This window comes from Nelumbo nucifera, chromosome 1 (assembly GCF_055504915.1).
Source record: "Nelumbo nucifera cultivar China Antique chromosome 1, China Antique-T2T, whole genome shotgun sequence".
Lineage (NCBI taxonomy): Eukaryota > Viridiplantae > Streptophyta > Magnoliopsida > Proteales > Nelumbonaceae > Nelumbo > Nelumbo nucifera.
In genome coordinates, this window is record NC_142649.1 from 83,788,636 (window position 1) to 83,809,509 (window position 20,874).

A 20,874-nucleotide genomic window follows, 5' to 3' on the forward strand; every position below is an offset into this window, starting at 1 on the left:
ACCTGTCTCTATGATGCCAATAACATCGTTTGTTACAGACCAAACGGAATGGCAGCCGTCTAGATCAGAGATGGTATCTTGTAGCCTACATTCTTCAATGCCTTCAAGAGTTCGAGATTCAATCCGCTCTCTTCCCAATTCCACATAGGATGATGTAACTTTGACCCCTTATACGAAATATTGAAATCTTCCATAAAAATTCTCCAATCCCTCTCGGTTATCTCATCGAGCTTCTTCTCCAACTAGTGCCAATTGACCCTTGTATTAAAAGTATCATATAGATCTGCGGCCTCTTCTTTTAGACGCTACGCAGCGGCCTCCTCCGGTTTCTCCTCCAAACCCTCCTTTCTTCACATTTCCTCTCACATTTCTTTTTCATTCTTCACAACAAGATTTTTCTACTCACAACGGTCTATGCCGGCTCAAAACCCTCTGCCAAACAATAGTTGGGCCTCGTGAAGGTTTTGGTAAAGAGTATTCATGTCATGGGAGGTGCCTCAATGTTCTCTCAGTCAAATGAAAATCAAAACATCTCGCTTGGCTTAATAACCTGCTTCTTAGGTTTTTTGGTGCCCAGATATTGTTCTTTAATAGTTTCGAGTTCTTTCTCTCATTCTCTTTCAACTTGCTTTTCTAGTCGTGCTCGTTCATGGGATCTGTTATCTTCTTTGCATTCACGCTCGCGGTTGCGATGCTTCGACCCGTTCACAATCACAGTCCCAATCGTGGGAGCGGTGGTGGCAGTTGTCGCGGCTAGGAGAGTGGTTGGAAGATTTCCTAATGTTGTTGTTGTTGCTGCTGCTATTGGAGTAGTTGTTCGGTCCGATTTTGCTCGGTTATTTCTTCATCACGGTGTTGAAGGGCGAATTGTTTGTGTTAACCTCTGGTGAGGAAGACAGGTAGCCAGTCATCTCTCTCCAGTAGTCTCCCTTCAAGACTACTATTAAATTTAGGGCAACTATTAAATTGACATTTTTTGAAAGTTTGGGTACTGAACATTTTAAAGTTTAGGGACCAAAGTGACACTATGCCCAAAGTACAAGGTACTAATCTAGAAGTTGAGAGTTGATACTTGAGCTTGAGTTGAGAGAATGAGAAGATGGGAGTTGGGAGAGCCAAGTTTGAGTGATGTCTTGAAGTTGAGACTTGAGAACTTGAAATTTCAAATTTTTTGTTCTTGGGAGTCAAATTGTATTAGAGATTGTGCTTGAGTTGAGGGGCGGACCAAGTTAGAATAGAAGTTATCAAGAAAATAGAAAGTCAAACTGTATTAGAGAAAGAAGACTTAAATTTGTATATTTCAAGAAACCTTTTAATCTAAGTAAAAAAGGGCACCTAATTCTAATTGCAATTGGTTGCCTATTTGGTGTAAAAGACCATAGAAACTAGGATCCTTTGATTCTTTTCTTTAAACTTTTCCAAAAAAATTCCTTGTCTAGTTGTCTTACAATACTTGCCATTAATGTCATTCATAAGTAGAAGACTAGTAATTAAGTTAGGTTGTAACTAGGATAGAGACAACTTAGTTAAGTAGGAACTAAGTAGGTTGTAACTATTAAATATGAACTAACTACTAAGTCGGTTCGGTTTCGGTCGATTTCGGTTTTCACACATAAAAACCGAAACCAACTGAACCATCGATTTATGATTTTTTACAACCCGAAACCGACCGGTGCTGAAGAAAACCCGACCAACTCGGATTGGGTCGGTCCGGATTGGTCAGTTTGGTTGGGTTGGGTCTTCTTATGAACAGCCCTACTATGCAGTCATTGATCAGGTGGTGTTCAGTGGTGTAGTCAACCCACGAGATAATTGGTTTCGAACCACACCACACCACTTTAATGCATTCAATTATGGGGTGATGTTGTTGGAACCCACGCTCAAAAATATCAGCCACACCAATAACTCGTGGTGTGAATCATGCCACAGGACTACAGTCCCCTCTCTCTATTAATTATTTCACATTTATAGGAGTTTGCAACCCTAGTTTAATATTTCTAGATTGATTTTTTAATAATTATTTATCACTAATATTAGCTTTCTTACATATGCGTTTTATACTTTTATATTACTTCTAATTTTTTTAATTATTATCAATTTTTTTCAATTTATCCAGTAATTTTTTATTAATTTAGATTAGTCGTGGTTAAATTGACCACATGTTAAATTAATTTATATTATTAATTTGCTTTTTTCTTAAAAAAGAAAAAAATGTTATCGACGTAGATTATCTCACATTGTGTATCTAAGATACATGGAATAAGAAAAAAGGTATGACTTAAAACCACACTCTGCAAAACTCCTATGTAGGCATGGTGTGGTTCAAGTAACCCATTTTTGTCCATAATACAAAACACTTATTCTGCTATGGCATGGTGTGTTCTCAACCACACTACAAAACATTCCCTAACTCTATTGTTGTTGTTTAATTCAATATTTAACAGTTTGTCGTTGTTTGTTTATTCTTTTGTTGGTCTCATTTTTTTGGTGGGCAATTATTGGTCTCATTTAGGTATGTCATTTTTTTTCCATGAAACTAGGGTCTGTCCTGCCCTAAATAGGGTGGGTTTTCTCCAATCTTAAACAAAATTAAGGTAGGAAATGGCTTTACATATAATTCCCTGAACCCAACAGTAAATTAATAAAATACTCCTATATTTAATAATAATTTTTGAAATATCCTTAAGTTTCTCTCAAATTCCTAAAACCCTAGGATCCCATAATTCCATATCTAAAATACCCCAAATTATCATAATCTAGTTTGTAAAATACAACCAAATTCCCATAATATATCCTATTTCTAGAATACCCCCAAATTAGATGTATATTTAGATGGTTGCCATGGGGTGGGGAAATTTGGGGATTCCTCACCCTTGAACGGGGAATGAGTGCCTCACCCTAGATATGATTACTAGTTTCGCTATTATAATTTAAGCATTATTGCAATGGTGTCATTTGATAACACTTTTCAATCGTGAGGTCTAAAAATTTTGCTTTTCAAAAACTAGCATTTTGGGTTTAGATATGATTAAAGGTCTAAAACACAAATTCATATCTAAAAATGATAAGACATGGTTTTAGGTCTTACCAAAATTAGTTGCATTTTAGACATGATAAAATGATATTAATGCCCTCATTACTATCATATATTTAATAATAATAATAATAATAATAATAATAATAATTTTATAATATTAAAAAATATTATTTAATAATAATAAATATTAGTATCAAATATTTATTATTAATCAATAAGTAATATTTATTTAACAATAATAAAAATATTATTATTACAAAATAATGAATGGTATATCTTAATTTAAATAAATAATAATGTTTAGTATAATATTTATATAGTAATAGGAATATTTAATAATATGCTTATTAATAATAATTAAAATATTTTTATTATTAGTTAATAATAGTAAATTAATAGTTATTATTAGTTAAATAATAAGTAGTTATTTATTTTAGTAAATCATAATGTTTATTTATTAATAGACCTATTCATGGGCCGGGCTTTGTCTATGTATCAACAGAATACATTCAGGCCCGAGCCTGGGCCCAACCCTCACATAAAGCCCAAAGCTTAGGCCTAAGCCCGAGCCTGGTCAAAATTTTGAATTTTTTTCTTTTTTATTCAATAAAAGTGTTTTATTAAAACCCTCAAAACTCAAAAATAATAAAAGATCTCACTATTACTTGAAAAAAGAGAAGAGGAACAAAGAAAAAATATTGTATATATATTTTATTAAATAAAATATATTTTTATTATTTAATATATATTATAAAGTCGGGCTCAGGCTTTGTTGAGAAAGCCCAAGCCCAAGCCCGCAGGCCTAAAATTATGTCCACGCCCTAACTGGTCGTGCCGTCAAGCTACCCAGCCTAAAATTATGTCTACTCCTAAGGGTAAAATAGTAAACTTCATAGTTTCAAATGTCAGAGAATTGCTTAAACTCAAATGGTTTTATCCTTTCAAAGCTTTTAAAAGCAGAAAATTACTTCTACTTCTTTTCAGATTTCAAAATCAACTAATAGATTTTTAACTTTTCAAACATCAGGCTTCAAATTTATCAGATGCCACCAAAATTTTAGCCTTTTGGGTTAAGAAAAAGTGTATTGTAATAACTCAAAACAAGCTACAAAAAACTTGATTGGGTGCCATCTGCTTAAAACTATAAAACATGAATTGTCAATCACACAACAATGGATCATGGTGGATTCAACCATACCAAGCCTCTACAAGAGACCCCAGTAGGAAGCATGGTTTTCAAAATCGGACCGGACGGTCAGTCAGACTGGAAAAACTGGGAACTGGTCAGGTGATTGATTCCGTTTTACCCAAAAACCGTTGATTTGGTCAACAAACCGCTGACCCGGGCAGTCGAACCGTCAAGCCATTCAATGATTTGGTCATTTTTTTATTCTTTTGTCAGAACGGGTTGTCTATTCAGTTCAAATGGTCGGACCATTTGACCCGAGAACTGGACCCTGACCGATTTGTTGTTCGATTAAAAACCTTGGTAGGAAGACCCTCTTTCTTAAATGAATTAGACAATTAAGCATTGGAAACTAATCATGTTTGCCTCAAAACTTTTTAAATACTAAATCATCATCAATTCCATAAAAAACCCTAAAAACACTTTTTTTTTAGTTACAGAAGGATGAACCAATAGGGAGGAAGCCATGAATCTAGATCTGCTCCTCACACCAACCTCACAGAATGTCCTAACCGCACATCAGGAACATTTCCCACACTCATATATTATTATTTATGGGAGATGCTTCCAATACATGGTGAGATGTAATATGAGGCCGGTATGAGGAGCACTCTCTGTGAAGAGAAAATCCCAATTTGCATTTCAAGTTGAAAACTGTGTTTTTTTTCCCTCTCAGTATTATATATTATAGATTACAAGGATTAGCGAGCGGGGACTGTTGGCAATAAGTTTAGATCTCCTGAAATTAAAACCTGTATGAATACTTAAGGCTTTGTTCGTTTACAAATTGGTCACTTACCTCACATACCTGGGTAATTTCACTTATCCATGTTTTTTTGATTCCCAAGTAATATAATGACTTCTTTTACCTATAAAAAACCAATATTAAAATGGACAAACTCGTCCCATTATATTTTATAAACTTTTCTCATAGGTAGAAAATCTATTTATGACTTGAGAGATTGATAAGTTTTACCGAGGTAAATGAACTAACTTATCGTGGGGCTCAATACTTATTGGAAAAAGAACACTATCTAGTCAATAGAAAAGTGATACTCAATTACCAACTCCTCTCCCCCTATTTATTGGTAATGGGGCCTGAAAACACAATATCCAACCATACATTGAAAAATCTTTCCATAGTTAAATGTCAAGTTAATGAGGAGATATTTTCAATGTGTGGCTTTTCATAGTGTTTAGGATCAATAAGGTGTTCCTGAAGTCCACTAAGAGGGAAAGTTTTCACTGGTGCCTCCATATTGGGAGGAAAATAAGTGACCATCTCAACTACTGGATCATTGATATGCAGACATGGTTGGTGAAGATGATTTGTAACTGAAAGAGTGAAATATAAGCTCTATTTGCTTGTACTGCTGTGCACAGAATGAAGGAAAATGAATATTTTTCAGAAATTATTTTTTACTATATACGTTTGCATGTAAAATGATTGTCACAAATGAACATTCTCCAAAAAGAGAGTAGTAATTGTGCATAAATTATGTTCCTCCTAAATATTCGAGATGTTTGTTTGGTCCCCTCAATTCATGTAATTGCAATAATTGGACATTTCTCAATCTTTGAAATTTAGGTGATGTTTGGCATCTGATTCTTCCTTAGGCTTGGGTTGGAAGAAGCACAAATGCAAATATGTAGGTAGAGTGCAAAACCTTATACTTTGTATATATTTGTATTGTACATATTTGCATTTGTACTCTTTCCAAATTGAGCCTTAATGCTGAATTTTGAAAAATCAGTAAATTTTGTTATTTGGTATTATTTATGCCATGTAAGCCAATTTTTGAGAAATTGGCATTGAATCAATTTGGTACTGATTCTCAAGAGCAAATTACTTTTGTAATAGAATTATTATTCAATGTCATGACATCCTCAAAAAATCAAAATCAGTCAGAAATCAAAAAAATCACTACAAAAAAGCGACTCCTGAAAAATGCTCATTTCAAAAATCAAATTTTAGACGATTTCTTGAAAATCACCAAAATCGGCCAATTAGACAAAAAATTCAACATCAATTCCTCTAATGCTGATGTAACTCCAACATAAACATAACAGTGATTTTCAAGAAATCATTATCAATGCCAAACATTACCTTAATTTCTAAATTAAGTGAAACGCCTTGGAAATGAAAATGAAGAAAATATCTCTTTCCAGGCAAGCCATTTCTTTTCTTTAATCAGTTTTACACGCAACCAAATGTTATTGGCCTGCAATATGTGGTTTTATTTGCTTGAATTGTGATTCATAATTTCTCTCTCTCTTGCTTCAACCAATTAGCATTTCGATTTCTTCTCTTCTTTTTTACAGTCAAAATGGACGAAAATGGGTGAAAAGGTTGAAGCATACAAAGAATTAAAGGAAAATTGAACCAACAAATTGTTTCCTGATTTTCACCTTCAGTAAGTACACAATACAGAGAAAAATAAATGTTCCTAATTATCCAAACAATGCCTTATAAATAACCTCTCTATAGTCTAAACTCTATACTAAGGTCATGTTTTGATATTGTCCTCTTTTCTCAAATAGCCAACTGGCTAAGGCTATGTAACCTATGTTATGGATGGTCTCAAAGGGCTGCTGATTCTCTCCATAGAAAGAAGCTTATCAAAAACCCGTATCACCCCCATTTCTTCAGCTGGCTGGGGCAAGAAAACAAAGTAGACACTAGACAAGAATCAAAAGATCCGGAAATTAAAATCAACCTACTCTATACCCATTTGTTGGATTTGGATTATCTCAAGGGTCCATATTTCAAAGTGGATTTAATTGCATACGTACAGAAAATCTCGAGGTAAGTTCGGATCTGCAATTCCCGTATGATCCTACCCGAATGTGCAAATGAAGTAAATACGGATTCAACATGCTAAATCTAGATCCATATCGAAAATGGGGAGATAAATACGTGTGTGAGTTTAATCCTGCACTGCTGGACACATCTCTCTGACCCATTTTTTTGCGTTCACATGGGAACCCCAAGTCAATTAATCAAATTCCATTAAAAACTGATTTCCAAATGCCAATTCCATTCCAAGCAGAGTGATCCGATGACCAAAGACTCCAAAGTCCAAACAGTACTGCAATAAAAATCTAATGTCCAAATGACAATTCCAGGTCTTTAATTGGGAGTTTAGATTTGCGCCCCACAATGTTGCACAGCATATCTCCGTACATCTCTCGATGATAGTATCAGAAACGATAATGTTATTATGGGGGAGATGTTCTCAATACACAATGAGAATGTGCTATGGAACATTGTGGGGCATTTCCTTGTGAGGCGCAGATTCGAACTCTCTAATTGGTTGCATCAGAGACCTGGGATCAAATCCCGTAGACAGTAGGGTTGAGGTAAAGGGGATGGGGGATGGGTATGGCCGTCAATGCATTGGGTCCGACCCGATGGACCAGAACCGGTTGGATCGGCTTTGGGTCCTGATTACTATCGGGTCTGTTGGGTCAGACCTGATTGTTCTGGGAACCAATCGGTTCAGTTCCGGGTCGACTAATTATAGACTTTATCATGTCTGGGTCCGAGTCCGAGTACTCAACCTTTTTATGTTGGCTCGATTTCTGTTTCACCTGGTTCCGACTCAGACCCAACCCATAGGATGGATTTGCGCTGTATTGCCCTTTCAAGCAAAAAAAGAAGAAGAAATAAATAAATAAACCTAATGCCATAAAAATGGTCTGCAAAGTCCAATTCCACGAGCACAGTAATCAATAAACTGAAGAGTAGGGGTTTAATCGAGATTCAATGAATCAAAGCCGAGTTTTGGGTGACTTGAACTCCAGCTTGACTCAAAAAATTCAGAGCTCGAAACTCAATTTGAGCTCGACCGAGTTTTTGAGTTTCATATTAGAATTCGACTCGAGTCGATATCCATGAAATACCCGTTCTCGAGTAGGCTCAAGTCGATTATAAATAAATTGTATATTAAAAATTATAAACAAATTAATATTTAAAATATTATAAATAAAATATATCATTATATATTAAAATTATAAATAAATCCATACTATAAAATATTATAAAAAAATTATAAAATTTGGTTATAAATTTATTTGTTTATATTATAAATAAATTGCTATCAAAAAATTAATATTTATTTATATTATAAATAAAATATTTAAAAATAATATATTAGAAACTTAATTAGGCTTGCAAGCTATTCGAGCCTAATATTACAAAGCTCAAACTCAATAACTCGGCTTGACCAATTAACTACTCGATTCAAGTCAAGTTCGACTCTAATCAATAATTTCTGGGCTGAATTCGAGTATTTAGAGAACTGAAACCAAGTAATTCTTGAGTTGGCTCAGTTAGCTTACACCTAGGGAAGACTTTTTTTTTTTTTAAATGACACCCTCCTCAATATTAAAGTTAGAGGTGTAAACGGATCGAATTCAAACCGGATCATGCAATATCCGTATTTAAATTCGATTAAAAAAATCGATATTCGAATTTAATTTTGATTAAATATTCGAATATTTGATTCAATTCAAGATTTTAAATTCAACCAGTTAATTGCTTTAGGTAATTAATAAATGTATAGAATAAATTTTTGTTTATATAAAATATATAAATCATTTATATAATATAAATATTATATATAAATTATATAAAATGTTTAAATATTATATATAAGAATTAAATAATCGATTCGAATATTTATCGAGTCAAGTCAGGTCATATTTGAATTTGATTTGATTATTTAAAACGGTATAAATAAATAAGATATCCAAATTCGATCGATTGTCGTATTCAAATTATCTTAATTCAATACAACTATATTGGATCTTAAATTCGAAATCAACTTTCTGAATTGTTAGGGTTCGATCATCATCATTCATCAATGAAGTGGAGGAATTTGAAAAGTAGAATTGGGACCATTTCCTTCATTAGGTATTGGTTTTGTCATTGCTCTAATTGTTGATACACCCAAACTACCCATCAACACCTTTACCAAAAAAAAGGGAAATTGTCCAAAACCCACTATCACTTTTTATGAATTCACTTAAATTCACCACAACTTTTCAAACGTCAAGGGAACCCCATGTTAGTGAGTTTTATTTTCAAAAACTCACATTCTGTTAGTGCACTGTTAATGTTTCTTAACATAAATGGCCATGTCAGCATAAATAACATTTTTCATGACCAAATTACCCTTGAATGGTGAGTTAGGGGAAAATGGTCATTTAGGTTAGGTTAGACCGAAACTCTCTCTCTCTCTCTCTCTCTCTCTGCCTCTCTCACTTAGATCTGGCCACCGCACCACCTTCTCTCACTCAGATCTTGAAGGTAGTTACTGCATCACCCTCTTTCTTGCTTATATCTTGCCACCACCATAGTACCTTCTCTCTCATTCTTGAAGGTAGTTGCACCACCCTCTCTCTTGCTCAGATCTTGACGCCACACCATCCTCTTCAGATATTGTCACTGCACCACCTTCTCTCTTGCTTAGATCTTGCTGCCGCACCACCATCTCTCTCGCTTAGATCTTGAAGGTAGTCGCCACGCCACCCTCTCTCTTGCTTAGATCTTGCTACCGTCATAGCACCCTCTCTCTCTCTCTCTCTCTCTCTTGTTCAAATCTTGAAGATAGCCACTGTACCACCCTCTCTCTCTCGTTCGAAGGTCGTTGCTGCACACATCTATTGTTTGAAGATCTACTGGTTTGAAGATTTGAAAGAAGACAATCATAAATTTCAAAGATTTTTTATGTTTTGAAACATTTGCAATGTATTCTTTTGAATATGGAATGTAAATCCCATCGAGGGTTCTACAAATTTATGCAAAAAAATATTTTTGTAATTGTTTATCTGATTGTTTGAAATATTTTTTGAAATTTTATTGCAACAATCTTTGGATTTAATGTCTAATTTTTGTTTATTTTTTGAAAAATTTTATCTAGTTTATTTGTAATTTTTTATTTTTTCTAAAATATATAATTAAAAAATCTTTTTTTGTTGCTTTTTTAGTTGATATTTTTAAACTTTTATCATTTTATGTATTTTTGTGTAGATTTTTATTATCTTTTTGAAAATTTTGTCACTTTCTTGTGTGCTTTTTTTTTTAATTTTTAACTTTTTTCTATAATGTATAATTTTTTAATTTTTATCATTTTATGTATATTTGCAATTTCTGTTTTTATCCAATCTTTATATTTTTCGAGTTTCTTTTGTCTTTTTCAGTTTTCAACTTTCTTTTTTTTGCATTTCTAGTGTTTTGTTATAATTTCCATTTTTTCTAATATATGTTTTTGTACATTTTTCTATTTTCTACAATCTATAAAATTTTCTATATTTTTTGTTATTTATTTGCAATTTCTGTGTTTTTCTACAATTTTTATTTTCTGATTTTGTTTTCAATTTTTATAGTTTTTTTGTAATTTCTGTTTTTTTATGTATTTTATGTTTGAAAATATTTTTTGAACATTTTCTTTTTTTCATGGTTTTGTAATTAAAATATTAAAATATATAAGTATATATTTTATATTTTTGTATGAAAGGTAAAATGGTAATGTATTAACTCTCATTAGTATATTTAACATCAAGTTAATAACATGATAAATTTTAGACGTTTAAAAAATTATAATAAATTTAAGAAAATTCATAAAAAGTGATGATGGGTTTTGGACAATTTAAGAAAACAAAAACTAGCTATCAACACTAACGATGAATGAGAAGAAGACTTAACGTTACGGACACCCGCCGGACTGTTGAAGTAGTTGTGGCAATCAAAGACCTTTGTTATAGAAAGGTACTTACTCACTCCAATGCTCCCACTCATAATATTCTAGATTTGTGGGTGAGTTTTAATTGATCAGAATTCTTTCATAGATTTCCCTGCTTTAAATATACAAGTGGCAAAGCACCTTTGGTGCACCTGGTTTATTAACACTGGACAGGAAAGTGGGGTCCGCTTTCCGTATGTTTTTTTTATCTGCCGATCTGCGTGCGTGGAAGCGGGAATAGGATACTCATATCCCTTACCCTTTATTAGATTTTCATTTTTCAAGGTATATTTACTTTTTATATTTTTTCAAGGAATCGTCATTATTAAAAAATAGTGATTGATTAGGGTACCGGTACCCCCCTGATTTTTGACAATACAATAATGGTACACCTAAGTAGAGCAGCTATCCATATAGGACCGTGCCGGTCTAACCAGATTTCCATGAATGGACTCTTGGGCCGAGGCCCGGCTCCTTGTATTGGCGCTTGGCGGGCGCCGGGCGGATTAGCTTAGCTGATTCGGTGAAGTTGGCAGTTGGGTTGGGTCACTCTCACTCTTACCAGGGGCATGGAGTGTGAATACAACGGGACCCACGTGTTCACATCCCATTGGAAACCCTACGCATTAAATTTTCTTTTTAACCTCTTGCCTTGTTTTTGTAAATCTTATATATATCTTAGTAGGACCAAACGGAAACGGTAGGTCCCACAGGTAGGGTAGAAGTACGTAGAACCGTAGAAGTTACTGAGCCCGAACCACACTGCAGAAGTGCAGATAAATAAATAAACTAAATTCAGATTATTGTCTTATAAACAAATTAAAAGCGTCCCTTTCAAGTTTGGGGTCTATATTTTGGCAAAATACTTTGGGGGTAGCGAGCGAGGATGGACGAATTGTATAAAGGTGACACATAGGGAGCTTTGCATGCTGAACCAAGTGCGAAGCGGCCACGCATATCTGCCCATACCTCCAGTCCATCCTCGTCATCCTTTGCATGCTTCTCAACGTCCTCTCCCACTCCCACCTCCTCCATCATCTCTCTCTTTCTCTCTCCTCTTTATATCTCACCTTATTCCATTTCCCTTTTCTTTCTCCATCACAACAATATTCTTCCTCTTTCTTTTAACCTTCGATGGCCGATCTCGTCTAGACTCTAGAGAGGAGAGATACTTCATACTTTCTTAATTTTCATATTACTCTAAGTTAACAAGGATGTCGAGTCTGTGTGCAGAAAACCACCAGTCGTTCCTTTCCGGGAAGAAAGGTCTCGGAGATATCGACGCGCAATCCGGGAAGCTCCTCAGTCGGCGGGTCAAGCTAACCGTCTCGTCTGACACTAGTCCTGATCTCTTCGGAGATGCTATGGAAAAGCCCAGTTTTGAAGAAACTCATCATCTCGTGCACAAATTCTTGCCTTACAATGGTGGGGACGATGATGATTCCGATCCCTACTCAAATGATGAGTTCCGTATGTACGAATTCAAGGTGCGTCGGTGCATGCGCAGTCGTAGCCATGACTGGACTGATTGCCCCTTTGCTCACCCCGGCGAGAAGGCACGACGCAGGGACCCCCGCCGTTTTCATTACTCCGGTAATGTCTGCACGGATTTCCGTCGCGGTGGGTGCCGCCGCGGCGATGCTTGTGAGTTCGCTCATGGGGTCTTTGAGTGCTGGCTTCACCCGGCCAGGTACAGGACTCAAGCCTGTAAAGATGGTAAGAACTGTAAAAGAAAGGTTTGCTTCTTCGCTCATACATCTCGTCAGCTGCGTGTGTTGCCTCTTCGTTCCGTCGAAACTCAGACGTCCCCCTCTCCCACTGTTACCTCACCTCTGGGCCACGACAAATACCCAATTTCCGTCTTTTCTGATGCCAATTCTAACCACTGTTGCGTTTTCTGTCACTCCGCTGCTTCATCCCCGACTTCTACTTTGAAGGATTTCTCTCATTTATCTCCTCCATTGTCACCGACACTTTCTCCTCCACTCTCCCCTGACGGCAGCCTCGGAAACGAGGGATCGATGCGCGGTTTCTCTCCGCTCTCTCGATATAATGAACATATTGATCCAATTGCTTTGAACCAATTTCTTCTTGGGCCTTTAAATTACAAGGGTGCTCTTTCAGAGCTTGTGAGTTCCATGGAAGCCATGGATCTCAGTTCGACTTCTCCAACCTGTGTAAACAATAGATACCTTTCATCCTCAGCCAACTTCGAGGAGCAGCAACAGTTCGTTCTCTCACCTTCAAACCCACAATCATCTTTTGGGTCAGGAAATTACTTTAACGAAGATTGTCTGAGCAACGGTTTCACAGACGAAAAAACCAACAACAATGGTCGCTGTTATCCCGATCTGGACTGGGTGAACGAGCTGGTGATGTAGATGACGACAGATGATCATCAAGTCATGGTGTACAAAGGGTCGTAAATATATACAGCATATATATATATATATATGCCATTGGTGATCAACTGATCATTGTTTCTGGTATCAATTTTCTTTTGGGGTCAATATGTATCAAGCTCTCGAACTTAACATCTTCGAGTGTCTGTTTGTAATTTTGTTCGTTTGCTTCTCTGGTCGTTTGTCTTTCGCTTTGTTGTTTGGTGGAATAAGCATATCAGCCCCACTGAAGATGTAACCTAGCTACATGTTTAGACTATTGTGCTCTTATGGTGCTTAATATTTGTTTAATGATGCCTCTCAACAAACTTGATACTTGCACTACATGCAATGCATCTTATACGAGTCATGACTTGACACGTGGCAAACATGCAAAGTGGGTGAGAGTCCAATTTGGAATGACAACTCAGACGTAGGACATGCGGGTATAATTACTATTTTGGTCTACTACTCACTTCAGAGTCGTTCCAATTTGCAAATTGGAATTTACAGTTGTGGTCCAGGGTTCCAGTTTCAGAAATGACCTAGCCATGCACATTGTATGATCAGAAGGGCTATTACTGAATGTTGGTCCCGGCTAAGCTATTGGGAGGGATGAATTAGAAGTTAACAGGCCTAAACTTGTTCGTTTTCCAACATTAAAATGATCAGTACTCGATATGTAAAGGACTATTGCTCAATGTTGTATTAGTTTAGGTCCAGCGACTAGGAACTAAAGCTCATGTTCTTGACCCTGCAGGGATTTGAATTCAAGGGTTGGTTGCAGTATTGCAGCTAGGTGACTGATGGGTGATGAGGTAGCTAGGTTGGTAGGTGGATTCTAAGCCAGAGAGTTGATAACTTGGTGGGCCAGTCTCGGTCTCGTAATACAATTATTGGGATGGGTGTGTAGAAAAACTGAAAAAGGAGGGATGGGAGGAGCAGAGGTGGTGTTGGACTGTTGGGGGTGGAGGAAGCAAGGACGATATTGGTGGTGTGTTGGGCACGTAGGGATTATTAAAGGAGATGATGTGGGCTTGTGGATAAGGATGGTGGACTTATTCTCAAGGGGTGTCCCTCTTTTCTCGGGCATTGACTTCAGTGATAAAAACCAAATTAACTTGAAAGCTAACTTTTACAGAATGATCCATCCAGATTTGGGATTCTGGAGACTAAAAAACATTAAACACCGTTTGACCCTTTGAGGGTAGGAGTCCATTACAGATGGAACAGGTCATGTCTGAATTGGTTCAATTCAACATCCTGGTAGTATAGTAGGAGTGTAGTGTAGTATAATCACACATTACACGAGTGAGCGAGATGCCATTGGCAATTTTGACACGAGGAGAGAAAGAGAGAGAGCGGACAATGGCTTGTTTGGAAAGAAAACAAGTTGAATTTTGTGATGTGGCAAACTGCACTTTGAATTCATGTCCCTGAACAGTACAACAGTGATGGGACATGTTTTAATTCGTATTTTGTCCTTAATTTTTGAGGAATGAGGATACCGACGAGTATGTGACGCACTTCTTTGGTGTAGTGTAACTCTTTCTTATAAATAATTTATTTTTAATTTGATCGGATTTGATCAAGCTCGATGAGGGCCCTGTTTGGGATCATGTAGTTGGGGGTGGAGCCCATCATAGAAAGAAGACAAAAAGAAGATAAGGGCGAATAATAAAATGATCCTTAATCAGCTTTGAACCGACAATAGATGAACATAACATCTTTATTTTTACTGCCATTGGAGAAATGAATTTATATGGTCTTAATCCCCTCTCCCCAAAATTAATGCTTATGGAGGAGGGTGATTTGACATGACTTAGCATAATCAACAACTCAGCATGAAAGTCTAGCTGCGACTGAGTAACGAGCTCGTTAAGATCCTCGCAAAACAGTTCGCTACTCACTACAGCGCAAGCTCAAGAACCCCAATATGTTGAAAGGGAATACTCCAAATCAAGTCTATCCCAGCTCGTGAGCTCGGATAACTAGCTCGCTCCAATACTTAGGCAAGGGGACTGCCCCAAAGGCAACTTCAGGCAGAATCACCTCGGAACACCTCCAAGAGCTCGCTACAAGGCAGTTCGCTACTAAGCGACGCAGTGTTTTCAGGAAACTTCTTATCTGACGAGACCATACCCGTTAGACTGCACCACATTTCTTGACTAACGGCGTAGTCCCTGCCAGCCCAGCAAACTGCACCCACGTCTCTTGACAAGTGGTGGCGTGCCTGTCCTTTCCGAGTCGTGTCTCTCATCCGATTGGGTAGTACTCTGCAACGGTTACTTGTGCAGCCCTGGAAAATAATGGCTGCGACAGAAGGCCAGTGGCGGTTACGCCCAATTTGACAAGGACATGTGTATTTAAAGGCCCCAGTGATGAAGGGGCAAGGGATCTGAATTGATCTTGGATTAATCTTGAACTTTAACTGATCTAGTGCGACTTGCACTCTTAGCTCTCTCTGCATTCCTTACAACTCTCTCAAGTGTTCTAACTTAAGCATCAGAGTATTCCCACCAGGCAAGTCCCCCGGGAATCCTTCATCTTCCTCTTCTCAGGTACCGTCCGTCGCCAGTTAGGAGTGCCCGAATTGCGCAACATCATTTGGCGCCGTCTGTGGGAATCGCTTCAAAAAAGCCTTCCTCTAATTTCTGCAACTTTCTCTAAGAACTCAACATTCATGGCTTCCTTTAGCAATGCCGGGCGTGGTGCCGACCAGAACGTTTCTGGGGAACAACCTCAGCTCCCCACTGTCTACAATGGACAGTTCACTGTCCCCCTCTCTGTGGACGGAATTCCCAGCTCGAACGTGCCTCACACGGTGACACCTGTGAACGCTCCACTCCCTTCCACGGTTGGAGCAACCTTCACTGAACCTTCCATTGTTCCCCTAGTGACCAACCAAAACCAGTTGGAAGACCTGGTGCAGTGCATGTGAGCTATGCAAGTTCAAATGCAACAGTTTCAGCAGTTTCAACTCTATCAGCAGCAAGTGTTGCATCAAGTTTCTCAGTACCAGTACTAATAGCAGTTCCCATCACTGCCTCAAGCCTAGCAGCCGCTTCCTCCTCAGCACCCGGCCACAAAGCAAGCCAAGGCCTCCCGTCCGAGCGAACGTCCTCGTCGGGGAGAGGCCTCTCAAACCCAGAATCCTTCCAAGAGCCAAGCCTCGTTTCACGGAAGGAAGGAGAGACCAGTCACCCCCGCCTCGCAACCTGCAGGCAAGTTGGGGGCCTCCCAACTGGTCAAGCCCGCACCACCCCAGTACTCTCACTTTGAGTTCTCGCTTGCAGAAAACCAGTTTGAGGTCCTAGCCGCAGACTACAGGCAGGGCCCTTCGATTCACAGCTATCATCAGCAGTCCGAGCCCATTGAGCTCGGTAATACTGAAGCAAGCAGCACCAACGTCGAGCCGACGTCGCAACAACAGAGGCGCCGACGAGCTCGCCGAACTGCTACCCGCGTCCTTTCAGTTCCTTCCCCTCTGTCGCCAGAACTTCTTGTTGTTCCTATGACAAAGGACTTCAAGCTCCCTCCTCTGGATAAGTATGACGGATCTTTTGATCTGAATGACCGTGTGGATGCCTTTCAGTCCCAGATGCACTTGGCAAGGGCCAGTGAATCCTGTATGTGTGTGGCTTTCTCCACCACCTTCAAAGGAGTGGCCTGCACTTGGTACTGGAACCTCGCGCCCGAATCGATAAGAAGTTGGGCACAGTTCGTGCAAGTCTTCACTTCCCATTTCGTCACCAGCAAGAGGTGCCCAAGAACTCAGGAGAGCCTCCTTGGCATAGTTCGGAAGGAAGGGGAGTCCATTCGGAGTTACATCAAGCGGTTCAATGACGCTTGTTTACAAATACCCGATCTAGACCCCGCAGTTCATCTCACCGCGGCCAAGTGAGGCACTACCCACAAAGAATTCAAGTGGCAGGTGGTTGTTAATCAGCCAAAGACTGTGACCGAATTTCTCAAACTCGCGGATCAATTTATAGGGACAGAGGAGGAGATCAACCAGAAGGGCCTGAGTGCGCCCGAGAAGAGAAAAAGGGAAGGTGAGCCCTTGATTCAAGGGGATGGTAAGAAGATGAAAGACCAAGCTCAAGGGGCAAGGCTGAGTCAGCCTTTCCGAGCCCCAACAGTAGAGAGGACGGACTACACGCCCCTGAACGCGAAGAGGGCCGAGATCCTCATGGCGATCAAGGACGCCTCGTATGTGAAGTGGCCACCTCGGCTAAAGGTAGATCCTAATGTAAGAAATAAAAATTTGTATTGTACTTTCCATAAAGACCACGGTCATAGTACCAAAAATTGTAAAAACCTCCGCGACGAGATAGAAAAGCTCATCCATCGTGGATACTTGAGAAATTTTGTACAAAATAATAATAATAATAAAGCAGGTCGGCAGGGGGAACATAGTAGAGATGCTCCCGAATCCAACAGGCAAGCAGAACAACCGCAGAGGCAGCCCCCTGAAGAGAGACCAGTTCGGGGGACCATCCACGTGATTGTCGAAGGTTCGGTTGTGGCGGGTTGTACCTCAACTGCAGCTCGGACATCAGCTCGCGAGGCCGCCAGGGAAGAACAAAATCCCTCGAAGCGGCCAAGGACGGAAGACCCAATCTTCTTCATAGAGGACGACGCGCACGGGGTCCACTACCCCCATGATGACACACTCATCATAAAGATAAAGATTAATGACTTTGAAGTTAGGCGTGTCTTTGTCGAGTCGGGTAGCTCGGCGGACATCCTTTTCAAAGCGGCATTCAACTAGCTCCAACTCCAAGAAAGCGACCTGAGGCCCGCGAATACTCCCTTGGTAGGCTTCAGCGTAGAGAAAGTCAGGCCCCTAGGAAGGATTACAGTACGTGTGGAAGCTGGCACCTGGCCTAGCATAGTGAGGCTCAACCACAACTTCTTAGTGGTCGCAACCCCCTCCCCGTACAATGCCATAGTAGGTCAGCCAATCACCCATGCCCTACGAGCTATGGTCTCCACTTACTATTTGGCAATGAAGTTCCCCACGGACTTCGGAATCGGGATAGCGCGAGGTGACCAGCTTGAGTCTCGCAAATGCTACGTTGCCGCCCTCAAAGGGAAAGCCAAGGTGGCCGACGACCTCGAGCTAGAGCGACCTACGGAGCAGTAAGAGGAGCGAGTTGCACCTAGAGAAGAGATTGTCTCCATCCCGGCATCGACAGAGGACCTAGCCCAGACACTTCAGATCGATGCTTCCACTCGGGAGCCTCTGCGATCTCAACTGGTACGCTTCCTACTTGAAAATTTAGATGTTTTCGCGTGTTTTGCGGCAGAGATGCCCAACATAGACCCTAGCATCATAACTCATAAGCATAATATTGATCCTATAGTAAGGCCCGTTAGACAGAAGAAACGCAACTTAGCCCCAGAGCGGTGAAGGGCAGTCGACGAGGAGGTCGGGAAGATCCTTGCAGCTAATTTTATCAGGGAAGTCCATTACCTGAGCTGGGTGGCCAATTCCGTTCTGGTAAAAAAGGCTAACGGTAAATGGCGCATGTGCGTCGACTACACCGACCGGAACCGAGCTTGCCCAAAGGACTGCTTCCCACTCCCCAGGATCGACCGTCTGGTGGACGCGACCTCAGGGCATGAGTTGCTGAGTTTTCTATATGCCTATTCGGGTTACAACCAGATCAAGATGGACCCAACTGATGAAGAAAAGACTGCCTTCATAACCAAGCTTGGCCTGTACTGTTACAAGGTCTTGCCCTTTGGGCTAAAGAATGTCGGGGCAACCTTTCAGAGACTTGTAAATAAATTGTTTGAGCTACTGATTGGCGGAAAAATAGAATGTTATGTAGACGACATGGTCGTCAAAACCCAATTTTCGTATGATTTAATACAAGACCTGCATTCAGTTTTTGAAATTTTGCGTAGATTTAACATGAAATTGAACCCGAATAAGTGTGTCTTTGGTGTCACCTTGGGTAAATTTCTAGGGCACATCGTTAACCAACGTGGAATTGAGGCCAACCCGGACAAAATAAAGGTCATCCTAGACATTAAACCACCCCGAAAACTTAAGGAGGTTCAGAGGCTGAATGGCCAAATAGCTGCTCTGAGCCGCCTCATGTCCAAGTCGGCAGACCGCTGCCTACCTTTCTTTAAAGCAATTAAAAGCAAAGGTTTTGAATGGACCAAAGAGTGCCAGGTCGCATTCGATGAGCTCAAAAAGTACCTCGCTAGTATACTGATTTTAACCCGACCCAAGGAGGGTGATGTTTTAGAGCTGTACCTCTCGGCAAGTGAAGAGGTGGTCAACTCGGTACTGATAAAAGAAGTAGATCGGGTCCAACGACCTATCTACTATGTTAGTAAAGTGTTGTAGGGAGTAGAGACGAGATATGCAGAGATAGAAAAGTTGGCCTATGCACTAGTTATTGCAGCCCAGAAGCTTCGTTCGTACTTCCAAGCTCACACTGTCATCGTCCTCACCAACAAACCTCCGAGGCAAGTTCTGCTCAAGCCCGAGGTTTTCGGTAAACTGACAAAGTTGGTCATTGAACTCAGCGAGTACGACCTCCAATACAAGTTACGAACTGCTATCAAGGCCCAAGCCTTAGCAGATTTCATTGCGGAATGCACTTTTAGCTCCGAAGTCCCCAGGCCGGTTGAGCTCGAGCACCGTGAGGTAGCAACCAGTGCAACATCTCTCCTAATTAGACCAAGCGCGAACTGGGACGAGGAGCCCTGGATCCTTCACGTAGATGGCTCCTCAAACCAGCAGGGCAGCGGAGCCAGAATCGTTCTGTACGGCCCAAGCGGCACAAAACTAGAGTACGCACTACGCTTTGAGTTCGCGGCATCCAACAATGAAGCGGAGTACGAGGCGTTAATAGCTGGGCTGACTCTAGCCAAAGAAGTAAAAGCCAAGCATATCGTGCTCCGCGACACTAATGAGGGCTTGTGCGGCGAACACTTGGGGGGCAGGGCCCTCGCCCAAAAAGCATACGACAGGGGTACTACTGTCCAACAATGAAAGCAGATGTGATCGAGCTCGTTAGAAAGTGTGACAAGTGTCAGAAGCAAGCCAATATCCACCATCAACCTACCGCCGACCTGAAGTATCTCACCAGTCCGTGGCCTTTCGCACGGTGGGGGATCGATATACTCAGACCGTTTCTACCAACAACAGGCTAGAGGAGGTTCTTAGTGGTACTAGTTGATTATTTCACTAAGTGGGTAGAAGTTGAACCTCTCGTAACAATCACAACTCGGAACATGCAGAACTTTTTTTAGAAAAGTATAGTGTGCCGTTTCGGGTTACCTCAGGTACTGATCTCCGACAATGATAAGCAGTTCGAGGACATTAAATTCCATAACTGGTGCCAAGACATGTGAATTTGACAGAACTTTACGTCAGTAGCACACCCTCAATCAAATGGTCAAGCAGAAATCACGAACAGAGCTATCCTCCGCAGACTGAAGGCATACCTAGACCGAGTTAAAAGACTATGGGCAGATGAATTACCCAGTGTTCTATTG

General features: G+C 39.8%; 1 protein-coding gene across 1 annotated transcript; it reads left to right on the forward strand.

Annotated features, from left to right (window-relative positions):
* The first annotated feature begins 11,885 nt into the window (after positions 1-11,885).
* On the forward strand, positions 11,886-13,662 carry LOC104599442 (zinc finger CCCH domain-containing protein 2-like). The gene has a single exon (XM_010261981.3). The coding sequence runs from the start codon at positions 12,184-12,186 to the stop codon at positions 13,348-13,350; it is 1,167 nt and encodes a 388-aa protein (XP_010260283.1). The 5' UTR covers positions 11,886-12,183; the 3' UTR covers positions 13,351-13,662.
* The last annotated feature ends 7,212 nt before the right edge of the window (positions 13,663-20,874 follow it).

Excerpts from the sequence above, each read along its gene's own strand:
- LOC104599442 (XM_010261981.3), top strand. The coding sequence starts at position 12,184 with ATGTCGAGTCTGTGTGCAGAAAACCACCAGTCGTTCCTTTCCGGGAAG.